The following is a 25,402-nucleotide window of genomic DNA, read 5'->3' on the forward strand; positions in this document are numbered from 1 at the left end:
TCCAGAGTGGGTTTGGTGATACTAAAAGTAGTTCCTATATGAGCATCCCATATGATAGTTATTTTGTGGTGTTTGAAAAAGCAAATAATGATATTGCTCATACTTGGTATTAATATCTGTTCAAACTCGTAACCATTACCATGTTTGTGTTATGGACAACTCAAATCATGCCACTTGTGCACTATTATATAGGAGATTTGAACTATTTTTTTTAAGCGATATGATGACAATTACTATATACTATCAAATCTCAGTAGCTCCTCACTGCAGTACACAAGACCCATCCAGGGTGTGGAGATGGTAGGTTTAGGGATATGTAAGTTGGGAGGAGTTGGGTCTGGATCTGACCTCACTCCCTGGATCCTGTGTTCTACAGTGAAGACCATCTCTCAAATCTGGCAATTACATATACATTTGATTTATTTGCATACCTTTGTCCTAGAAATTAACTTTATTGCATTATTTAAAATTCATTCACACTCTCTCATCTGTGAAACCTATGACAGGCTTGTCCACTTTCCACTTATTTACTGAGCCCGATTGTTAAAGCTTTTGGGCTTTGTTTCTGCCTTCTAAAACGAGATGAGAACAGATGTGTGAAAAGTAAATGAATCTGAAATGAAAGTACGTGAGTGGCCCTGAGAAGCAGCAGATGAAACAATGTGTCCTACCACTTCACAATGAGAGATTACGGCTGATGAAATTCAAATGCTTCTGATAATACCGCAGCCATTTCCTCCAGTGTCCTTAGCGTTTGAAGCAGCTCTCTGGGTACAGTGAGTTTGAAGGGGAAGCTGAGCTTCATCCAGAGAAGGAGAACTGGACTGTACTGTTTCTACACACACTCACTTCAGTGGCCTTTTATTCTTTTTCCTCATTCCAAGACTCTTCACTGAACCACATTCAAAAGGAAATGTTTTCATACATCTATCCTGAGTGACAGCAGTATTTTAAGCAGTCACCTGGATTGAAGTGTTTAGTGTCAAGACTTAATGTTCACTCTTTTTCATTCTTTCAACCCTCAGAACGCCCATCATCGCAGGAGGACTTTTTGTGATTGACAGATCCTGGTTCAATCGCTTGGGAAAATATGACACAGCCATGGACATCTGGGGAGGGGAGAACTTTGGTGAGTTATTACTATGCATGAGAGCACCTGTCTGACAGCACATAAGCCTCAATCACTTTCCTTCCCCGATCAAGCTCTGACAGAGGATACTGTCAGAGGAGTTGTTGTCTCATCACAGAGAGGAAATGGCACGCAATGACATTTGAACTTAGAAATAACTTTGGAATCAATTTTCTCAAACCGTATTTTGGTGCCTTCATTTAACTGCTATGTTTTTTTCTTGGCTCTGTAAAATTCTTAAGAGCAATGCACTGTGGGGGAATTGGATGGTTCTCTCTGCGCTGGGTTAAACCATCATTAACCATGCATATGTGAGAGAATTAGACTGGAGCTGCAGGGCTGGTTTATTCAGACTTAAGTAGGCTACTGTGCTCATAATTGCAAATGAGCACTGGGCAGTGGCATATTTAGACAGGAGATTTCAACCGTATGATCTAATTCTTTGGCTTGAGAGTGAAGTTGTATCCTTGAGGGATCCTTTAAATCACATATACACGTGTCAGCAAGTTATATTACTCTACATTACGTAACATTCACATGCATTTTATACATTTCTGCAATATTAGCTATTGTTAGTGGTCAGTAAGATTTAGCAATGATACATTAAGTTGATCAGAAATGATGGGAAATACATTTAAAATGGTGCAAAAGATTTAAAACATTTTTTTGTTATTTTAAAACGCATCACAGTTGTATCCACAAAAATATTGAGTATTTTCAACATTGATTATATACTTTATAAGAAATGTTTCTTGAGCACCAAATCAGCATATTAGAATGATTTCTGAAGATCATTTGACACTTAAAACTAGAGTAATAATGCTGAAAAATATATAATAATAATAGTAATAGTAATGATAATATTTATGATCAAATAAATGCAGCCTTGGTAGGTAAATAAATAAATAAATCTTACTGACTTAAAACTTTTGCTAGTGTATACTCTCTAAGGCCATAATGCTATTAAAAAACTGTATAGTACACTGAGATTTGTGTTTATTGTGTTGTGTTTGTAGAGATTTCTTTTAGAGTATGGATGTGCGGAGGAAGCCTAGAAATCATTCCCTGTAGCAGGGTCGGCCACGTATTCCGCAAGAAACATCCTTACATCTTCCCGGAGGGCAATGCCAACACCTACATAAAGTAAGAGTCCTGAGAAGTGCACATACTTATAATAATAATTCATATCCAGGATATCCAGCTGAGTTTTTGATAATATATTCCTGCTGATAAAGGATGTAACACTTTTTATCAACATCAGAAGACCTTGTTGTGTCCTTGGGGGTTGTTAACCTGTAAATTTGAATATGTTAATCTTTTTTATTTTAATCTCTGTTGGATGTTTTTCTTTGTTATTTGTTGAATTTTTCTTGCCAAAGATAGAGATAATACTCCAACTTCTGCCTGGAAGAAAATCTGCTGTGTAAAATTTGTTTGCTTTTATCACGTTTCGCCTCCAGGGAAAAACCTCAGCATGAAACCGAATGAAATATTAAGGGCATAGCACAACATTCTTTCTGAATCTGAATTGCTATGCAGTGTGCTCAGTCAACAAAATCTGTTTCCTCATATAGTTCAGAGGCGCTAATGAATAATTGCTGAAAGCATTAGCCGGCTTTACTAGATATTCTTAAAAACTGTGTCCTTTTACATCTGTTAGCAGAGTTATGTTAGATATATACAGTATAGAAATCAGATATGGTTTGTTTATGTATAGTTTTTAGTGTATAACCTGCAATAAAATGTCTTGACGAACCGAGACGTGCAATGCATGATCAGTTTTCATACAAAAACAAGTGATTGATGTGTATATAACACCTTCTCTCCCTCTAAATATCCACAACATCATAGAATGTGGTGGCAAGTTTTCTAGTCAGATTTTCTTCAGAATTACAGTTGCAAGTGTGTTTAATACCTGTCTGTACACTGTTTTTTACTGATGAAATTGCAGGTCATCCTAATGATCTTCTTTAGGCTGAAGTGTGTATCTCTGAGTGAAGTGTTTAGTATAGGACACTTTCGATGCTCACATTCAGTGCTCTTTCTGTTTCAGGAACACCAGAAGGACTGCTGAGGTTTGGATGGATGAGTTCAAACTGTTCTACTACTCAGCTCGACCGGCTGCTAGGGGAAAATCCTACGGAGAGTGAGTGACTGATAGCATGTGTGTGTTTATGTGTATCTATAACAGGGAGGCATTAGGGAAAAGATTCATCTCTTATTCTGCTCATTCTCTTCCTCTCTTATCAGCATTCACGGCAGGCAGGAGCTCCGCAAGAGTCTCAAGTGCAAATCCTTCAAGTGGTATCTAGACAATGTCTATCCAGAGCTCAAGTGAGTTGAGGAGTCAGTGTGGTGTGTGTAATTGAGTGTCTGCGGGTGGTGATTGATAATTGTAAAGTGCCGTGTTATTTAGCATGGCAGTATAAGGCCCCTCTATGTCTAAAGCTGTTTTGTTGTACACTAGTTGCTTTCATCTGTCTCTAGGGAAAGATTTTCCACCCACTATGGCAGATTTCACATACTTTCAATATTTTTGTCCTTAAAAGACAACTGTTTTTTTTATGTCATTGTCATTAATACAGCATCTAAATTAGTTGATGTTGATGCACTTTTGCAGACGTTTAAGAGAAAACATGTGAAACTGTATGACTAAACTTTAACTATTAAAAAAAACATTTAAATATTTAGATTTTGCTCTTGTAAAGTAGGAAATAAAACGGTTCTCAATGATGTTTCATTTGAGTCTTAATTTGAACAATAAAAATTTTTATGCTTCCTTTTATGCTTCATTTAATAAAAATAGACACCAATGAGAGTTGAAATCGAGTATAGAGAAATAAAATGAACATGGATCACATATACCATGTATATTGGTTTTGGAAGTTTTTGATGAGAAATATTATCCCAAACTGTGCTCAGATTTGCCAAAGTCTGCAATTAAAAGTCAGTAGACTTAAGCAATTTTTGATTATTTGCATTGCTTCCTAGTAGAAACTATTGATATATTTAAGGACCGAATTTGTATCTTTTTTTGTGGGGTATTTATCATAACACTGTGGTGTTTCATCCACTGAATCTAGAGTTCCTGATGATTCCGATGCTAAGTCTGGTGTGATCCGGCAGAGACAGAACTGTCTAGAATCTCGTATAGTCAAGGGTCAGGATCTCCCAGTGCTCACACTTGCACCCTGCAGCATCACCAAAGACGTACCAGCAGCCAACCAGGTACAAAACTATCTGGCATAATATCAGAAAAACCATGCTTGAAGTATTAATTGATCAGCTTAATGTTGTCACTGCCATTGCTGGAAGAAATAGCTCTGTCTGCATTATCCATGTCTATTTGGCATTCACAAAACTTACACCATAGATGTAGAATTATAACCATTTACAGCATATCTTCCCTTTAAGCACTGCGCTCACATATTGGTGAAAATCAGAGGAGGAGCAAAAGGTAGTGTGTATTTTTACTTTCACGCTAGGAATCAGTGACATCTCACAGGGTTAGGCTGTGACTCTGAGATGCTAGATTACATTAAATACTATGCAACCAGGGGCATGTTAAAAGGGCAGCTTTTACAGCAGGGTAATGGAATATAATTCAGGTCACATTTGTGCACTGCTGTGTAATTATATTAAACAAAGAGGTGCCCTCTGGTCTCTGAGCAGCTAATCTGCCCTACTGTCACCCTTCATGGCTCCCTCACCTGCACATGAGCCTGGAAGAAAAACACAATTGTGCATCATTCAGAATTGAATCATGACTGGCTATTAAAGTCCATTAAATTGCTGGATTTTAATTGAGCTAGCAAACAAGATACAGAATTGAAATGTGAATTTTTATGGTACTATTTACTATTACTAATACTATTTAAAGAAATAGTTTTAAAGTGCAGTGAAATTAAAATAAATTTACATAACTTAAGTTTTGCCACTAGGAATTATCAGTTAACAATGTATGGGGTGTTTTACAAGGAACAATAAATTCTATAAAATTATCAATGTATGATATTTATAGTATTATATTTAATATATTTTTTATTATTATTTCCATTTCATAGACTCTGATGGAAAAACTCAAATAATTCAAAGGGAACCAATTCTTAAACTGAAAATATGTTTCAGCCAAAGCCACCAACTACTAGTCATGAAGCCTTAGACCCTCATTCTAATCAGTCTCTTGTTCCTCTGTGCACCATATAAAAAGTTGCCTTTTTCAAGTGTTTATTCTCTAAATTATGAAACCCAGAGATTATTGTAGACAGTAGATTTGGGGCCGGAACACCACAAAAGTGATTTCAGAGCACATAAGTGTGTTCATAACACCACAAGAGCATGTTTCCCTGCTGCCTGCTGTGCGTGACCTTGTTAAGCGTCTGTAAGACTCACCAGATGGGAAGGGGTTCATCAGCATGGCTCACAAAAGCACATTTTCACATTGCCCTCGTGCGTCATTCTCTCCCTACGTGTCTCAGAACTGCAAATGAGACCACCTTCTCAAAGAAAAGCAAAAAGTGTCTATATTCTTCCAGCATCTCTCTCTCTCTCTCTCTCTCTCTCTCTCTCTTCCTGTTTACCATTTAAGTAGAGATGACATACTAGAACAGACATCTTTAAATGAACAAGTCTGTAAATGCTCTAGCTTGTTTCCTAATCTAGTTTTCTAATAAATATGCCATTGTATAGTATGAATATTTTTGGCTCAGTGATGAATTGCTTATGTTCCTCTATTAAAAAATCGCTTGGAATAAGTGTCTGGTAAATGCATAAATGTAATGTAAATGCTAAATCTACGAAATATTAATTTTTTGAAGCTAATTACAAATTATTGAACAAATGTGACTCACTAGAAGACTACATTAAAGACATTTAGTTTTCCATTTTAAAGGTTGATTTGGTATCAGTCCAATCTGCCACATTACATTTAAAGGAATTGTTCACCCCAAACGGCAATTTGCTGAAAATTTAGTCACCCTCAGGCCATCCAAGATGTAAATGAGTTTGTTTCATCATCTGAACAGATTTGGAGAAATTTACCATTTTATCACTTTCTCACCAATGGATACTCTGCCGGGAATGGGTGCCATCAGAATGAGAGTTCAAACTGATAGAAAACATCACTATAATCCACAAGTAATCCACATGACTCCAGTCCATCAATTAACATCATAATTGAAGCATAAAGCTACATATATGTAAAAAACTAATCCATCATTAACTCATCCACTTCCTGTATTGCCTGAGAGTAAGCAGATTTTTATTTTTGGGTGAACTATTACATTAAAATATCTGTAAGATCTTTGTATTTACAGCAAAGATATGTAGTCTGTTGAAATCTGTGTAATTCTCTAGAAAGGGAGTTGCTTTTGCTTTTTCATTTTGTTATGCATTGGTTCAGCATCAGAAAAGCCTGTTTTTTCCCGCACAGGAGTGGATCTACACCCATGGACAGCAAATCCGCCAGCAGCAGCACTGTCTGTCTGTCTCCACCACTTTTCCTGCCTCCCAGATCCTGCTTGTGCCATGCAACATCAGCGACGGCAAGCAGGTACCTCCACTGACGAGTATGCAGGAGACATCCATGACAGACCATAAATCAGGCCGCACTTAGAAAGCTCCCGGAGGAACCCACTGACATCAGCTCTATGAGTATCAGTCCCAGCGTTAGACAGCACCTCAGGAGAGGCTTTACTCTCAGGCCGATGTCAGCGTTTCCATACGTCACATTTGTCATGTCAGTGTCAGGGACGTGTGGCATACTGTAGCATCAGAAAACATTCACTTTCTTTGTTGTGCAGGGAGGCGTACATATAAGTAGATATATGTGAAGTATGAATGTGTACTATACATTACATACAAGATATTTTATGCTGTCCACAGCTAAAGTGCACTTACACATGTGTTCATATGCCCTGTGTCACTGCAGCGTTGGCAGAAATCTGGCACTCACCTGGAGCACCTGGCGTCTCGTTTCTGCGTGGACAGCGAGATGGCTCTGGACGGCATCGAGAGCAGTAAAATGCTGGTGATCAGCCCATGTGAACTGTCAGCACACACTCAGAGATGGGAGATGCCTTTCTCGTGATCCTTCCTCCTTGGCCTCTCCTCATCTTTCAGAGCTCAGCTGGAGTCAAAAATGGATAGAGAGGCAGAGAGAGTGAGTGTGTACCTCCAGGAGGGGCTACATCTGTGTCCTGCTGTTCTGCTATGTCCACTCCCTTTGTCTCTTCGGCACACCCCAGGTATGCTTGGATTGCAGGTTCTGATTCAATGACATGACCTCATTACTGCCGCTATATTAATTCTACATTCTACATTATGGGTTTATCTGATAAAAAAACAAGTGCTGTCAAGTGCTGAAGGTAACTCCTAAGCAAAACAAACTCGAGTGAGCTTTAGAGATATTCATGCAAATACATAAAGGTGAAGTGTGTCATTTTCTAATGGCGATATTGTTTCCTATCTCAGTTTAATATGCAGAGTAAACTAAAGTAAACTGCTTGTTGGCTGATTCCCCTGAAGACAATGTGACTGTCAAAACATTGCTGTTTGTTTGAGCATCTCAAACAGGGCCGCATTTCCAAAAAGCTTTGTAAACCTAAGTAGTAGACTTTAGAAATGCACCAATGGTCTGTATGATCAACTGAGACTCACAATGCTTCTGGGCAGTGTTGTTATGGTGAACAAAAACTATTAAACATGGTTTTCATTAATTGAAATAAAATAGAATATGAATATTAAATAAAAATTTTCAACTTAAAAAAAAAATTAAGTAAAAAATTAAAGTACTTAAACTGAACTGAAATAATTAAAACACACACAAAAAAAAACATACTAAATTAACACTGCTTCTTTGAAATACAGCCCAGACTGACAACAGTGGCTCAACCATTGGGCAGGATATAAATTTGTCATAATAATTCATAATTTTTTCTAAACAATGAGTAAAATTGTTTAAAAATAAATGTAATTATTGTTTTAATGTCATAATTATATTTAGCAGCAAATAAATTATACATTTCACCTATATTTACTGTAATCTGTGTTGAAGAAATTATATTTTTAAAAGTATATTTAAGTATGTACTTCTAATAAAAAGCAATTCATTAATTTGTTTTTTTCTTTTTTATTACAGTAGTTACTTTTGTATGGAAGCCCGTTTCTGCCACTGAAAAAAAAAAAAAAAGGTAATTGCAACTTTTTTCAGAATTGAGATATAAACTCACAATTGCCTGTTAAAAAGTCAGAATTGCATGATATAAACTCGCAGTTGCCAGTTATAAAGTCAGAATTGTGGGATATAGCCTCGCTATTCTGAGAAAAAATAATTGCGAGATGTAAAAATTCAGAATTGTGTAATAAAAGGCCACAATTACCTTTTTATATATATATATATATATATATATATATATATATATATATATATTTTTTTTTTTTTTTTTTTATTCAGTGGCAGAAACGTGCTTCCATACATTCGAGCTTTATCTTTGAGCTGTAACTTTTTCTCTTTTAGTTGGCTGAGACTCCTCTTCCGAAACATCAGTGTTGAGCTTGGCGTTTTGGTGGTGGTGGTGGGGTGGGGGGGTTCTGTGTTTGTCCTTCTGACAGTTTTGCAGTGTAGACAACTTCATTGATTATAATGGGGGTGGCCTAGTTTTGTTGCTTTGCGTCATGCCTCCCTCTTGCAGTGTAGACACTTTGTTGCACACAATGGACAAGCCTTGACTGCATTGTGGGGAAGGAAGAGGGTTACTTAAAAAGTAGCTCAAGTATTATGGTATATCATACATTTAAGAAATATCACATAACCTTGCTTATTATGCCCGAAATGTGTAACATGCATAATTTGTAATGTGTTATTCCCAATAATTTTTCGTACAAATACAATCTTAAATTGGAAAAAAAAATACGTCCATAAATGTATAGCTTATACAGTATATAAAAATGCAATGCTTCAAAAAGGCATCTCAGTAGACAATAATGAAAACCTAATCAGACAGTGTTTTTAATGTTTTGAACACACCCTCTATCTTAAATTTCAAAAATTGATATTCCTCATACTAAAGTTTGACATACCTGTACATGCATAATAACCTACCCTGTCTGCCTGTATGTGCTTTGGCTGATCTTCTCTTCTGTTTTCCTCCCTAGGTTCCCCAGAGTGTCAATCATACTGATGCTCTCCAGAACAGAGTTTGGCAGCTGGACACACACAAACTTGTGGAACACACACCGAGTGTGACACACACACTCACACTGGAGAACAGCGCACAACCTTTTCATTTGTTTCGCTTGAATTTACCCCAACACAAAGCACTTGTGAGATACATCTGCTAGCACATCAACATACAATAAATACCCTATTTTTTCTTAATGGCCTGCTGCTTGCGTTTATTCCTTGTCGTCTGGTTGCGTAAGTAAACAATGATCAAAGTATATTTAAGGTAGTTGTTTACATGATCACCAAAAGTAGATGAATCCCAAACGAATCGCACAGCCAGCCTGCTTTAATTAGCATGTCAGCACAGCCTCATTAGTCCATAATATAATGGCATAGCTGCTGCATGCAGTTGCAGAGAGCAAACTTCTGTTCTGCAAGTGAATGAGCTCAAGATGGGCAGGAGTGGTTTGTTCTCATGAGCTCTGCGGTCGCTGCTGGCAAGTGAAGGACTGAGACTGTTTGCCTAGAGGATCTAAATAAAGCACAGCCACATCGCCACACATGCCCAGGCGACAGGACAGGGAGGATCCAATTACCACTTCCTCAGTCTGTCCTCCTCTTCTCATTAGAAGGCTGAGCTCTGCAGGAGCTGGGAGAATACTGAGACTCAGACGTGGCGCAGCTCAGATGCCCTTATCACTTGCTGTAGTCTGGCTGCCTGCACCCAGCAATTACATCCAATTAGGTTCTGGTGTTTTCTTACATAGCCCTTCCTGATGCTGCAGCGATTTCACCACTGGTTTTTCTTGCTGAACTCCTCGGCAGTGCCGAGTTTGAACCTAATAGCTTTGAAGAATAAACCACTGAGTCCTTATTTGATTCCTGACATTCTAAAGTGTGTGCTCTGAATAGTCTGCACGAGTCTCCACATGCCTACTTTATTTTAGTGAGAATGAGTCATTATGAGGGAAGATCAAGATGAGAAGGGTGAGGGCAGAAAGATTTGTCTCAGACGTGTTATCTAATGATATGTGCAGGAGACCTGCACTAGTCAACACGATGCAGAGGAGTCTATTTTTAGGGAATTTCGGAATCCTGGTGGTTAAGAATGGTATGTCACAACAGAAGGGCTTCTTTATGTTTTAAAAATCATTATATCAGAGAAATCTCTTTCAGTGGCACTGTAACCGTGGTGTCTTAAAGCTGAAGTGTGTCATTTTTTTGATGTTTAAGTACTTTTTATTCTAGCGTGACAATTATTATTATTTTTTTAAATGTGTAATCGCTGTGGCTCTGTTGTGGCGCTATCAAAATGTTTGTCATCAGCTCACCATCATCCCAGTACAGCAACATTGGCTCAACCAACAGAGTGCAACAACTGGGTTCCAAGAGTAAAAGTCCCATTCATTTTGATTGATTTTAAACAATAACTTGTAAACTGGTTAAAGACATACCAACATACTGTGCTCTCCAAGGTTGTTAATCAACTGTATATTATTTTGTGAAAGCCATCTGTCCACACTATTTCACCCTTATTTTTTAAATAATTGTTTAAAAGCAGAACTGCTGGTGGAAAAACCACACTACACGTGATTCTGCAAAGAAAACTCTTCTCAGACACTTGAAAATTTTAGCACTCACCCACTCCCATGAATCAATGCAAATGATATAAACAAGACAAAAATCTCACTTATCTCAAAAAATACTTAAATATTTGTGTGTGTGTGTATATATATATATATATATATATATATATATATATATATATATATATATATATATATATATGCACATTTTGGAATGGATATTTTTATCTATCATTTTTTATTTAGATTACGTCAAAGCTATAAAGTACATGGTCTTGTACCTTTGCCTTTTGTCTGAGTTTCATTTTTTTTTTTTTTTTTTTTTGTGCTTCAAATCAGAATTTGTAATGTTGTGATCCACTTTGTAGCTGGTTGGTTTGGTTCTTGGTTTGTAACTGTTTAAGACTTAAAAATCCCTTTGGGAAAAATACTTAACATAAAAAGTGGGCGGGCACTCTTAGTGCAGGTTAGGGGTCTTTTTTTCATTCAATAACAGACGGAAGCAGTGTGTTCAGAAAATTGTTTATTATCTGGCATGCTTGATTCCACATGACCAACTCGAACCCATTCGCTGTGAGCCGAAAATAAGGTTAAGTGGATTCCTATTGAAATGACTGCATTTCACCTGTTAAATTTTGCAGAGAAAAGTACATGTACTTTATATCGCTCGTTTCACACGGCAGATTTGCTCTCTCTCTCTCTTACTTCATACAAATGCAACTTTTTGCATCACAGTTAACAAATGTAGTGAAAATGCAGCACAAGTCTTAAGCATTGATATTACTGTAATATGTTGCTGGACCAATTGTTCTGTACATTGTAGTGGACTATTTTTCTTAGCATGAGCTTTAAGATAATTACACACTTCATGTCTCAAAATGTCCAGCGCGTTAAGCTTTAAACTTTTCATGGCAGAAAAAGGAAACACTGCATCACCGGAGGGCTGGAAACTGCAGCTCTGCATTAGCCTGATAAAGACAAATTCAGTGTCTCTCTGATGCTAAATAGAGAGAGCAGCCCCTGCCACGACCTTGAGCATCATTCACCCAAGGTGGATTAACTTCCACTGTATTGAAGGAAAGGGGCTGGAGTCCAGATAGAGAAACATATTAACCAGCTTTTTTGTGTCTCAGTGGACAACAATTACTCCAGCCTTGGCATCGCATGAAAATGAAATGTAATCACTGAAAAGCAGCAGCAGGTGTTTCATTCCTCTTGTAAGTTCGCAGTAATCGACAGAGAGGCTTTTGTCTCCGTGTGCATCCCTCTGTCTTGGAGAGATTTTCCTGTCTTGAAGACTCATCATTATCCAGCTATCAGAATGGCTATCAAGGGGCCACTAGCAAGCTGCCGCTGTGGGTTATCGCAGCCAGTGACCAAATAACTCAAAACTACAGCCCTAACACTTATACTACACCGCTGAGTGCTTCACATCACACAGTATAAAGAACATGGAGATTTTTAATGCAGTGCTCTTCTTGATTTGTGAAAAGAGATTCATTTTAGTTTGGTTCGTTTTTTTTTTTTTGGTTTTTAAGCAACCATAATGCAGGCTGCAAAAATGGCTTGTCTCATAACACCTACATAATATAGTTAGTGCTTCTAATTAAAATGTACAGTTCCTGGGTCAACATAAGGCATATTTGTTTATGAAACATTTCGTAAAACCACAGGAAACTAGCTTCACCTCTAAAGCAGCCTTCATTGTTTGGCTGACATCACTAAATCTTAACCTGTATTGCAACTAACACCCTTTTCATGAGCCTATCAGTTTCCAATGGATAAAATTAAGTCCTTTCCTATGTATTGATTGATTGATTTTTCCATTTAATATCCAGATTCACTTATTGAGAACGTAAAGCAGGTTGGGAATCCTGTCATGTTGACTATTTTTAACACAATGCTTTTGGCAAAATCAAGATGTGCCTCTACATGTGAGTCTGAAAAACACATGTAGAGGTCACTTTCAGATCATGCTCGCTTTTCAAGATGGCTATATTCAAAATCAAAACAGACACCAAGAAATGAAGGTATTTCAGCTGTTCTGGGACTAATATAGTTCAATGCGGATAGAAGGGGGAAAAACATTTCCAAAGTCATCTGTATTTTTAGGAGTAAACAATAGGATGATCCCTTGGCAGACTGTGAAGAGAAAACATAGTTTGTCGCTCTCAAATGGAAGCGGGGCCAAGACCCCTACAGTCAGTCTGCCCTCCTTCAGTCATAGAGAAAGCGAGAGTGAAAGGATCCACAGCAACAGAGCACTTAAACACTCCACTAAAGAGCGCACAGCCTCTGGACACATTGACATTTTAAATCCCACTAAAGTAATTGTTGGCTATTTAAGAAATCATCACAACTGTTGTCCTTAAGTAAATACCATTTGAAACCCATTTACATGATTTGAAATGCATATGTAAGGGGCATAAATGTGTAGTCATATATGAAATAATGATCTGAGACATTATTTTATAATTTTACATGTATAATGTGCCTCGAATAAGAAAAAAAAATTATGACAGCAAATGTTAGGATTTATGAGACGATTGGATGGAACGTTGACCAATCAGAATCAAGTATTTCAAAGCGCCCTTAAATAGGCTACCCCTTAAATTTCGCCGAACTGATGTACAGCTTTCCCATGAGTGACGGTTAGAAAATAACAGTCAGCTGAATGGCATTATTTATCAGTCAGACCATGTTTTTGCATTCCACTGACTGACTACACTGTATTTCTCCTTTTTTAATGTAAACATGCGCTAAACGAATGCGTTTGCCGTTTCGCTTGCATCTTTAAAAACGTGCCACTATGACTTTTGACTTCCACTGCCATTTCGCATTATCAAAATTTCTTTCTGTACGAAATCACCCCTACATCTGAATTTTGAGGGGCGATTGCCTCCTGATGTTCTAAGATTTGTTGTAGTTTCAAATGATAACTTTAGCTTTTTGTTTGTTTGTTTGTTTGTTTGTTTGTTTGTTTGCTTGTTGTTTTTTCCGGACAACGCTGCAAAGCCTGACATGAAATAACTACACTGGAAAATCAAATAATAGTAAATCAAATTGAAAATCGAATAATAGTGTATATATATATACTAGCACCCACATCTCCCATCAGTCCAGTGCACATAAATTCTATGGGTTTAGCTTCCGGTCTCATCCGTGTCCAGCTATTTTTGGCTGTACTAAACAGTTGGTTTTGCTGCTTGATATTGAAAATTGGTGTGTCTAACCATATTATTTTAATGTATTATCTTAATTATGAACACACTGCTTTGTTGTGCAAACAGTTTTTCCGTTTACTGCAGGTTGTTATTCTTCTCATTCTTTACCTATATTGACTAATGAACCAGAAGTCTCGCCCATAGGCTTACTTTCGCGTTGAAGAAAAAGGTGCTATATCAGTGAGATCATTATAGACTACCTACATAAAATGCTTACAAATATTAGTTGTCATTCTATATCTCTATATCTTAGTTTTATGATCAAAGATCTGTAGTTTTTATTGTAGGGGCAAAACAAATAATGCAATGCAATACAATGAATAAAATATGATGCATCGGGCTTTATAGGGTTAAATGCTCTATTTGTCTTTCCAAAAGCCTCTGCAGGATCATAGAGTTCTCTGTTTTACCCAGTAAACAGTTTCTATTATGAAGCCTCCCCTGCCAACACTGTCAGCGCAGGGTTCTGTGCACTTGAGGGGGAGGACACAAAAGATTCTCTTCTGGGTTTGTGTGTTAGCATAACCCCACTGACTCCACAATGCTAGTTGCTCAAGAGGTCAACAATCGAAGATCCACGGTTCCACTTTTGCTTTGCTCTGTTCAGCTCTGCCAGCACCCACATCTCCCATCAGTCCACATCATTCAAAAGATCAGGAACAGTGGGGCCATTATCGATTTTCTCTGTTATTGCTAAGTTCATGTCTAGGAGTTTGGCAGTGCTTGTTATGTGCTAGCCCCTTTGTCAACTGCATAACCCCCCTGATATTTCTCTCTGATATTGGAGGGAGGATGGTGAAATTGCACTGCCAGAGAAAGGTCAAGAAAATTACTGCCGCAAGAAAATGTAAGATCCTGCCAAAAAGACCAAGATGAGCGGGGATGAATTGCTGTCAGGAGATTTGGCAGTAATTTTTCAGCCTTTGTTCTTCACCCCTTCTTGCTGATCAATTCGCTCATGTTCAAGAGCGTATGGTCTCCCATCATTGATTTTGCCTCAAACTGTCAGTCACTCTGGAGAGGTTAACAATTATCTTCTTTAAAGAGATAGTTCAACTAAAAAAATAAAATTAAAATTCTGCCAATTTTTCACCCTCATGTACAGTAGCTCCAAACCTTAAGACTTTTGTTTCTCATGCAGAATTAAAATAATTTATATTTTGAAGATCTGGGCTATAGAAGATGGGAAAAAATCTGGTCCGATGAATATCGATTTCTGCTAGCTGCAACATTTGAAGAGTAGAGTACGAATTTAGCATAAACAACATGAAAACATGGACCCATCCTGAATCAATGGTTCAGGCTGGTGGTATAATAGTGTGGAGGATATTTTGGGGAAATGTTTTCTATTTTTAATATATATTTTAAAATGTAGTTCATACCTGTGATGGAAAGCTGACTCCAGTCTTTAGTGTCACATGATCCTTGAGAAATCATGCTGATTTGGTGTTCAGCTTTTGAAACAGTTCCTTTAAGTTCTCTGTAATGGAAGGTGGTCTTGATACACAGTGACCTCTGCAGAGAATGCTGATTAATGCAAAAAGATGGCATTATCAGTTCTATTTTGTGTTTTAATTGATATCGTGTTTAGGGTGTTGTGCAGCGCCTAATTTACTCTTGAACATGTTAACATAATGAGAATGAAAAAGATGCATTTTACTGATTTGCAGCAGCTTCTTTTCCTGTAGCTTGCTAAATGAAATTAGTTAACCGCACGAAGCCAAACTCTAGAGAAAAAAAATCCCTCCTCATTCCCCATCAGTGCTCCTTCTAGAGTGAAATTAATACTGTCTTGATTCACCCTTGCATTACCTCTCTCTCGTTTTCTCTCCTTTTCAGCTCTCACCACCAAATTTGACTTTGCTTGATGTCTGAGCCGCAGTGAATCTTCCATGCTTAAAGCTTTTCCCCTTGCATGACTGGCTGTATATGTATCTTGCGCTTTTGACATCAGGTAATCTTGTTTTGCGGCAGACACGGCGTGTTGTGACATTTTATTGCGCAGACATGGTATTTCAGATGTGCAGCTGAGCGTAAGCCTTTTCTCTCTCGCTCGGTGTTTTCATCGCTCTGCCTCTCGGTCAGCCATCGATCTCCATTTGGCTGCTGTGGTTTAGTAATTACACAGCAAGCATAGGGGCACTAAATGAGTTGATTGCGCTTTGATGCCTCCTGGGTCCCTCCGACTAATGCGGTTTTCATGCGGCCTGATGTTTAACTGCTTAGGAACCAAGTCAAACAAAGAAATCATTTCATAATTGCATTATACGATAAGTTCATTTATCAGCACCTACACCTGAAATTTTGCTTGCTCAGTAGAGGCATTCTAATAGAACGCAAATAAACAAAGGGTAAGATAACATAAGATTACAAAGACATGTCCAGTTGGTATAAAGCTTCTGGGGCAATGGTAATATTTTATCAGCTTTTCGCTTTTAGAAATTGTTGTTATGACTTTCTTCTGTAGAACATAAAAGTAGATAATTTGGGAAATGTCTCTGTTATTTTTTCCCCCATACAATAGAAGTCAGTGGTCAATAAAGCTGTTTGATTAGTACTAGTGTTCTTCAAAATATCTTCTTTTTTTGTTGCCATTGATAGCCTTGTGGGTAGTGCACTGGAATATAGCGCCGTTGCGCTTTGAGAGACCCAAGTTCGAGTCCCGGCTTGCAGTCCTTTCCAAATTCTGTACCCTCTCTCTTCCACTGTGTTTTCTTCCTACTTTTTATATACTGTTGTCTCTTAATAAAATGCAAAAATGTCAAAAATCGTATAAAAAAAATAAATAAAAAATAAATCTTGTCTTTTGTTCCATAGAAGAAGAAAAAAACATACAGTTTGGAATGACATGAGGATGCGTAATTTATGACAGAATTGTAATTTTTTTGAACTCTCCAAAAAGGATCTAGCAGATCTTGGCCTCCACCAATAGAAATTAATTTATTAAATGTATACACACACACTATAAATATACACTCTTAAATATGAAATTGAATTACAGTTATAGACCTTTTCCCTTTTAACAATTGTTTATGTATGACTTTCTTTCTACTGTGAACCATAAAAGTAGGTATTTTGGCCTTTTTTTTTTCAATTTTCTGATTTTTTTTTTTTTTTTTTGAGGTTTTTTTTATTTTTTGGGGGGTGAACTATCCCTTAAGGATCTAGCTGAAGCTTCTGCCAATGGTTGCATGGAACTTTTTTTTTCAATATTGGAAAAGTAGCCAAACCAGACAAAGAGACTCCAGAATAATCCCTACAAGAATGTTCTGTAACAGGAACTGTTCTTTCCTAATACCACCAGTAGACAGTATGAACATGTACAGTACACTGTACGTAGTACACATAAGACACTGACCTGTCAGATATGAAAGCTTTTTTCTGCTTTGGTGCTTTGTGTTCACTGCAAACATGCGACGTGTACAAGCACCTCAGATCACAGCTGCTGTTCAACACTGTGTGTCAAACTACACATCTACCGTCTCTTCTTTTTATGTGCGGCTGCTCCAGCACATCTCATAGGACCTGATGAGCTGGAGCTGTTGAGAATAAAAAAAAAAAAAGAACAAGACAAAAATTCAATAATTCAATAATGTGGTGGAACAGTGCAACATGGAATTTTTTTCCATGTTGATAAAAAAAAAAGCTAGAATCTGTGAGTTTTTGTATTAGTAAGCGATTTAAAAGTATACGCATCATTAGCTGCAGGTCTTCACCTTCTTCACGAAAGCTGATTCTGTCCTCTACTGTTGCATTGTTGGTGAAAATGTTCTTCGATTTTAATTAGGCCATAAATTATAACTCATCCGTTTAATGATATCCAAATGTCCTTCACGGCCCCTGTAAAATCTTATATTTGAAATCTATACACTGCCGAGAGGCTCTTTTAAGATCCTGCTAATGATGAGACCCGACTTGGGTTCAAATTAAACTAGGCAATCTTAATAACATTTGTCACCTCTCACGGCACACAATGGGCAGACAGAGACACAATGGGTGAATAAATACTGTCCGCCTAACTACTGTCTGCTTGACATTGAGGACTGTACTTTCATTTACCCCAGTCTGTCAGGTCCATCACATCAGCCGCTGCTTCACTCCTGCATTATTTAGACCCGCTCCGTGAGAGCTGACTGGCCATTTGGGCTCTCGTAGTTCTTCGCTCTTCTCTCATACTGCAAAATAATGCAAATACAAAGATTTTCATTTACAAAATAATAACTTAATAATACTAATAATAATTTAAACAAACGAAAAAAAATTCAAATGTTCCACTACCAGATGATTATATGCACACACACATTCAAAATGTTGGGATCATTTTTACTGTTTTTGAATAAGTCTTTTTTGTTCATTAAGGCTGCATTTATTTGATTAAAAAATGCAGAAATATAATTTCTTTTTGTGACGCAATGCTGAATTTTCATCAACTATTACCCCAGTCTTCAGTGTCACATGATCCTTCAGAAATCATTCTAATATGTTGATTTATTATCAATGTTGTGTGATTTACAATCAATCTGTGATACATTTTTCAAGATTATTTGATGAATAAAAAGTTTAAAATGAATAGCACTTATTTAAAATAGAAATCTTTTGTAGCAATCTAAGTATTTACTATCACCTTTTATCACAAAATATTTGTATTTTTAATAGATGGTCTTCTTTGCAACATTCTATTTTAAAAAAAGTATTTAAATGCACAGTATAAGCTCTGTTTTTCCTTGCTTGCTGCTTGTTTATTTCACCTCAGTATGGTATTCATGGCTTCAGATTTTAATGAGATGTCATGATTCCATTATGAAGACTTTTAGCTTTAAGCATCTCCACTGAGATATTGTGACCTGAATTTCTGTCAGTGCTCACCTGTGATCTTTTAATAGCTTAATGCATGAAAGAATGTGAGCCACGTAAAGGAATCTGAAAAGATTTGTGAGGCATTCTCGGTGTGGAGCACCTCATCTGATGTCGCTCCCAAGGGTTTGTGGGGAATCTCAAGCGACTCCCAGCTGTGCGTGTGGAAAGAGTGTGCTATCAGATCAGTAGAAAAGAGGATGTGTTCCTTCACTCCACCCGTTTAGAATCTAGGACGCATGTTTCTCAAAAGAGCCCACCAGTGGCACCACAACACTGTTTTCTGTAGTGTCTCCAGGGTTTTCTCTTATTTGGCAGGATCTGACATCATATTGGTGCACTTTGCTGCTTGGCATCAGTCAGTCTGCTGGTTTGATCTGCCAGACAGCTGTTTCTGTCTCTTGTTGCTTCTTCTATATTAAATGTTAAGCCTACTGCTCACTAGGGTGCAAAAACAGTAATTTAATATATATATATATATATATATATATATATATATATATATATATATATATATATATATATATATATATATATATATATATATATATATATACACATAATTATTTTTTTCATTATCATAATGCATCCTTTGATTGTATTATGATGGCCTTAAAATTGCATTTCACAAAAATCTGTTCTCTTCATCAGGAGACTAAAACACTAAATATAGAGGGGGATTTATTTAAATGCATCTCTGATTGGAAAATTGTGATAATTGTGAAGTTGTCAAAAAGGAAAAAAAGGAATATCATCGTGTGGAGATACGTTCAGAATAAGACTAAAAATAATTATAGCTCTTCATTATTCATGAGATTATGATCATTTATGCAACACATATTGAGGAAGTGAGAGCAGTATGACACTAATTGTATCTCAGTTGATAAAACTGAAACTTGATCCGTTTCTTGTCTTTCAGATGGTGCTAAAATGATACAGAGTAATCTCAACATAATCTATGTTAAGATTATGATAATGTAATAGGATAATGTTAATCTAATGTTTAAAGAAATATTTAAAAAATGTTATGGCATCGCAAATTTTGCATTTATTTATTTGGCAGACACTTTTATTAAAAGTGACTTATAATAAACTGAAAATTTACATTGCATATGTGTATATGTGTTTCCTAAAAATCAAATGCATAACTTTTGTGCTGCTATAGTACATTTTTGCATTTACATGAACAGTATCTCTCATTTTAGTAGAAATGAAATTCTGGTATGAATGATTAACTAAAGTACACCATCTAAAATAACCATCAAGATTAGAAGAAGTTATTATATATGTGTGTGTGTGTGTGTGTGTGTGTGTGTGTGTGTGTGTGTGTGTGTGTGTGTGTGTGTGTGTGTGTGTGTGTATTTGCCTTCACTAATTCATGTGAAAATGTTTTGCAGTGTGACGAATTAACTTTTAAAGTACAAAAAAATTAATTATCTATACTGACATTTTGAAGGAAAAAAAATGCTAATTTAAACTCTTTCGCAATAATGCAGCTCATAGTGGCAGCTGAAGATTTCTTCTTATAAGCACATTGAAGGCATCCATTGAATAGAACAAGGTACCGCAGGTTTCATGAGGGATTTGCTATTTTAGTCTCTAAATTGTAGCAAGCTATTTACCTCCCTCCAACATATTAAAGTCTTTTTCTTGGATAGTGAACATCTGCACTTCTCATCTGTGCTGTGTCTATTCAAAATGACTGACATTTTGTAGTTCTATAGCTATAATTTTTAATGACACTCCTTGCTGAAAATAAAAATAAATAATCTTTTTTCAACATATGTCTGTGTGACAAATTTCCCTCTGTTTTGCACCTTTTGGCAGGTGATTCATGACTGCCTGCATGCAAGTGGATTTTAATTAAAAACTGCCTCGACCCGACCGCCAGTGTGGCTGTTGTTTTTGAGAATATGAGCGTACACAACATCTAAAACATGTTGACAGCAGCTTGCTGAGGACTAGAACATTAATAAGGTTGTCTAGCTGTCTTGGCCACCATCTCAACATTGAGGGGTCTAAAGTTTTCCCACCATGACAGCATATCTCAACTTGAATTCTGCAGTAACTGTGAACACATTCAAACACAGTTCACCTTAAATTGGACGGAGAGTGGATTTGAAGAGCAGGCCTTGGGCATTGTTTGATGGGTGTTAGTCCTGACAGTAACTATTACTACACAGCTAAAAGGTGTGAGAGAACATTCTCGTAGAGTAGGTACACACTTTCTTCAAGCTGCTGCTGGCTAAGGATCATGGCAGAGGACAAAGAGAGGGGTGGGAAGGTGAAGTTAACTGAAGGTAAAAATCTGAAAGGCCATTTTATTTCTGGTTTGAAAAACAAAGCTGGTGAATTCATTAAACAGTTGCATCTTGGGCTTTGAACAAAATCATAAAAATAAGAAAATAATCATTTAAATCTATTCAGGCTGAAAACAAAGTTGGATTAGCATGAAAAATGGCTTTTGCATGCTAATAAATAGAACTAATATTTACTTGCACAGGTGAGCCTACAACAGTTTGATTTCATAAAGGAATATTTCACCCACAAATAAACATTTGCTGACAGTTTTTTCACCCTCAGGCCAGCCTAGATGCAGATGATGTTCTGATCAATTGACCAGATTTGGAGAAATTTAGTATTACGTCACTTGCTAACCAGTGGATCCTCTGCAGTGAATGGGTGTGAGTTCAAAAACCTGAAGAATCACAATGATCCACAAGTAATCCGCACTTTAAACCGTCACTCCTGGCCAAAAGAGCAGTCCATCATCCATAAAAAAAAAGAAAAAAAGAAAAAAAAAAAGGATGGACTGGAGTCATGTGGATTATAGTGATATTTTTTTCAGCTGTTTGGACCCTCATTCCGACGGCACCCATTCACTGCAGGGGATCCATTTTTTGAGCAAGTGATGTAATGCTGAATTTCTCTAAATCTGTTTCAATGAAGAAAAAAATTCATCTTGGATAGCCCGAGGGTGAATAAATTGGGTGAACTGTTCCATTAATAATCAAATCCTGTTTTATCTTTCCTTGTTTAATGAATGTGTAAAAAGTGCTATGAGTCAAACTGTGTACACCCACATTTTAAAGAAGACATGAACAAAACAAAAAGACTAATTGTTTCCTCTGTTGCTATCTTTATCATCTTTAAGGCTATGATCATTTTTCTTGTTTTCTGTTGTGTGTGAAAACTAAAGGATGGGCTAAAATGACATCCAGTTGGCAAACTGAGCTGCAAAAAAAATGACATTCTTCATTTGAGTGCTTCAGAGGGGTTCAGAGACATTATGTTTCCACCCACTCTAATTGTGCTGCACTCACAAGCTGTCCGACTATTAGACTTAACTAGCTCAGGCTTATTATGCAGCTCCCAGGAATACCAAATTCTGATTGGTCAATCGGGCTAAAGATATAATATATATATATATATGTATATATATATATATATATATATATATATATATATATATATATATATGTGTATATGTGTGTGTGTGTGTGTGTGTGTGTGTGTGTGTGTGTGTGTGTGTGTGTGTGTGTGTTTTATCTCACTTTGTCTCCCATTTAAAACACTGAGTCAATTTCAAACATGGTTATTCTGCTGCACTGGTGGACCACTGAGATTTTTCCATTAATTTAATTAAATTTACAACAGAGGGGAAAGAAAATGCAATCTGCATGGTCTGTGGTCACAGCTTGAAAAGATTAATGGCTTCCAGGACACAAAAATAATCTAATAATAACCTTACTTTCTTGGGAAAAAATGTTCTTATCCTTGTAGCTCAAATGAAATAATGCAATCTGTGGCTTCTAGCATTTCCAAACAGGGCCCTGGCAGTGCGCCTGTTGTAATGTTGTAATGGTTCTCCAAAGCAGCTGCTAGCTTGTGAAGTGATCTAACAGCAGGTTGGATTTTGTTTTGGAGAGATAACAACAGTCTGTGGTGATGACTGCGGTGTGTTGGCAGCAGAGGCCGTCAGTCCAGTGTATTCACAACATGCATGAAGTCTTCTGGACAGAAGAAAGGTGCAGTGTTTCGGAGGATGGACATTGTTTAATTTGCTGTGCAGAAGTGGCGGTTTACTCTGTTGTGTTGTGTTGTGTTGTGATGGCTTTTGTCTGTCTGTATCAAATATTTATCCAGTATCGCTCAGAAGATCTTCATAAAAACCAGTTTAAAATAAACGGTCAGTAAAAGATTGAGAAGATCTCATTAAACGTGGAGCCAGCTGTCTCTGATGATAGTGTCTGCCTCCTGTGCAGCCCAGCTGAATTAGGTCTTAATGAGTATGTAGATTGCTGTATGTAGAGGTGTCCATAAAAAATCTTTGAAGTTTCCTGCAGAGAGCTCACCAGCAGAATTAATCAGATGAACTTCACGCAACCTTCTGCATTGCTGAGAAAAGGAGGAGGAAAAATAACATTGCATTGTGCCCTAACAGTTTAAGCAGTACATACTTTCATCAGAGACGAGAACAGTCTGGGGAAAACTGATGCCGTTCTTAGGACTAATTTTAATAGTTTGTTATGAATGTTTTTGTGATGTTTTCAGTCTACAAGCTATTAGAGGCATTCAAAATATGTTAGCATATGAATCATTCGACATAGATACAATGTTATAGCAAGCATCACAGTGATTCTATAACAAATAAAGTATCAAATAAGGTCTAATTTTTTTTCCAACAAATTGTCAGTGAAAGTACACTGAACAATTAGTTTTAGTTCCACTCAGAATTGCTAATAACTTACACAAATAAATGGCGAGTAATGCATATAATTAAACATGAAATTTAGAAGTAGAAATACTGAGTAGTATTTTTATTGTAAAACATACTCCAATAAATTTGTTTTATTTACAGCTTTAAAAAAACATTAGGTAGCATTTAGATTTTTTTTTATATAATTATATAAATATATATATATATATATATATATATATATATATATATAATAATATATATTGTAGCAAAATTTATTGGATAAAAAGTAACAAAAAAGTTCTGTGGTTTTTAGATATTTATTTTCCCTCAAAATAAATACAAAATACCTGTAAAATTGGAATTGTACTTTTTTTTAGCAATTTAAATGTTAACAATTTAAAATAGTTTTTAAAAATGAAATGCCAATTCAACAGATACTGTATGAGAAAATTATGATGCCGTATATTTGATTTGATAGATTCAGTCAAGAATGTCAAGATCTCTAAAATCTAGATAGTTTATTAAACATTATGGGATTTAATCTTGGGAAATATACTGAAAACTGAAACAAACTGAATTTTCATTCAGAAAATGCAAAGTTTCACAAACAATTCCAAAGAAACGTTAGGTAACACATTGATTTAAATGTGAAATTTTGAAATAGAAACACTTAAACAGTAGGCTATTTTCTTGTAAAACATACTCCAATGGATTTTTACTGTGCAAATTCACTTGTTTTAGGACAAACAACATGGTAACACTATGGTACTCGCTTATATTCAACTTGACTTCAACATCTTCACTCTGAAAGGAAAATGCTGGAGGCTTCAATGTGTGCCTGGCACAGCTAAGCAAATTAGCAGTTGTGATGAGTGGCAGTTAGTGGGCACGTAACACAGTAATTCATGCTATTTTGTTGTGTTACCTCATAGTAGGAGGATCAGTCTGTTACTGGCTCTGTCTGGCCAGATTAGACCTCTTCAACCTCATCTGATAGAGCAGAGCATGTACTGCTACACAAAGTCAGAGTGTGCAGGGGAAGGGGAAGTCACTCAACCAAATAATAAAGTGTTATTGAGGGTGAAATGGGAATTTTAATTAGCTGGAGTCAAAAGTGCCATGTGGAACTTTAACAATGGTTGTGCACTTTCACAATGACACCACGTCCTCTGTCAAGCCCTGTTGATGTGACTGCTCAGCCCAAACGTACGTCCTTCAGCCATTAAATGCTTTAATAGGGTAAAATCCCTTTATATTGCAGATGCTACTGCCCTAAAGGTCTAGTTTTACTAATGACTTATTTGTCATTTAGCTGACACTGTCAACCAAAGTGACATACAGTATAAGGACTGTCACGGATAGTGGACATGGCAGATTAGTGACAAGGACAGGGACAAAACTGCATGCAGAGTACAGATGTGCTTCATCGCTGACAAATGATAGAAGACATTTCCGAGGTTCGTTTTGTTATATACTTTGTGTTATAAAGTATCCTGCTACTTTCCCGATTTGAGAAACTGCTGGACACATTTCAGTATGTGAGTGAACTGCTGGAATGGATCAAACTGAATCGCGAACAATTTTAGACCTTTTGCAAACCCCTTTGACTGACTGAAGTAATTCTTTGCTAATCACTGATTCTCAACAGCACATAGAAAACAGACAACATGAGTTCTGAAATATTGTCAGGAAAGTGCTTTACGGGTCATCATAGTTATTGACAGACAAGGATTTATCGGTGAT

General features: G+C 36.7%; 1 protein-coding gene across 1 annotated transcript in view; it reads left to right on the forward strand.

Annotated features, from left to right (window-relative positions):
- The window catches only part of LOC109053753 (polypeptide N-acetylgalactosaminyltransferase 14-like), a 37,104-nt gene extending 27,598 nt beyond the window's left edge, over positions 1–9,506 (forward strand). The window contains exons 9-16 of the mRNA XM_042746600.1: positions 1,026–1,129; positions 2,146–2,272; positions 3,183–3,275; positions 3,380–3,463; positions 4,213–4,357; positions 6,561–6,680; positions 7,059–7,374; positions 9,284–9,506. Coding sequence (XP_042602534.1) covers positions 1,026–1,129; positions 2,146–2,272; positions 3,183–3,275; positions 3,380–3,463; positions 4,213–4,357; positions 6,561–6,680; positions 7,059–7,217 — 832 coding nt within the window. The 3' untranslated portion in view covers positions 7,218–7,374; positions 9,284–9,506. The remainder of the gene's footprint in view (positions 1–1,025; positions 1,130–2,145; positions 2,273–3,182; positions 3,276–3,379; positions 3,464–4,212; positions 4,358–6,560; positions 6,681–7,058; positions 7,375–9,283) is intronic.
- The last annotated feature ends 15,896 nt before the right edge of the window (positions 9,507–25,402 follow it).

The sequence above is a fragment of the Cyprinus carpio genome, chromosome B20, assembly GCF_018340385.1.
Source record: "Cyprinus carpio isolate SPL01 chromosome B20, ASM1834038v1, whole genome shotgun sequence".
Classification (NCBI taxonomy): Eukaryota; Metazoa; Chordata; class Actinopteri; order Cypriniformes; family Cyprinidae; genus Cyprinus; species Cyprinus carpio.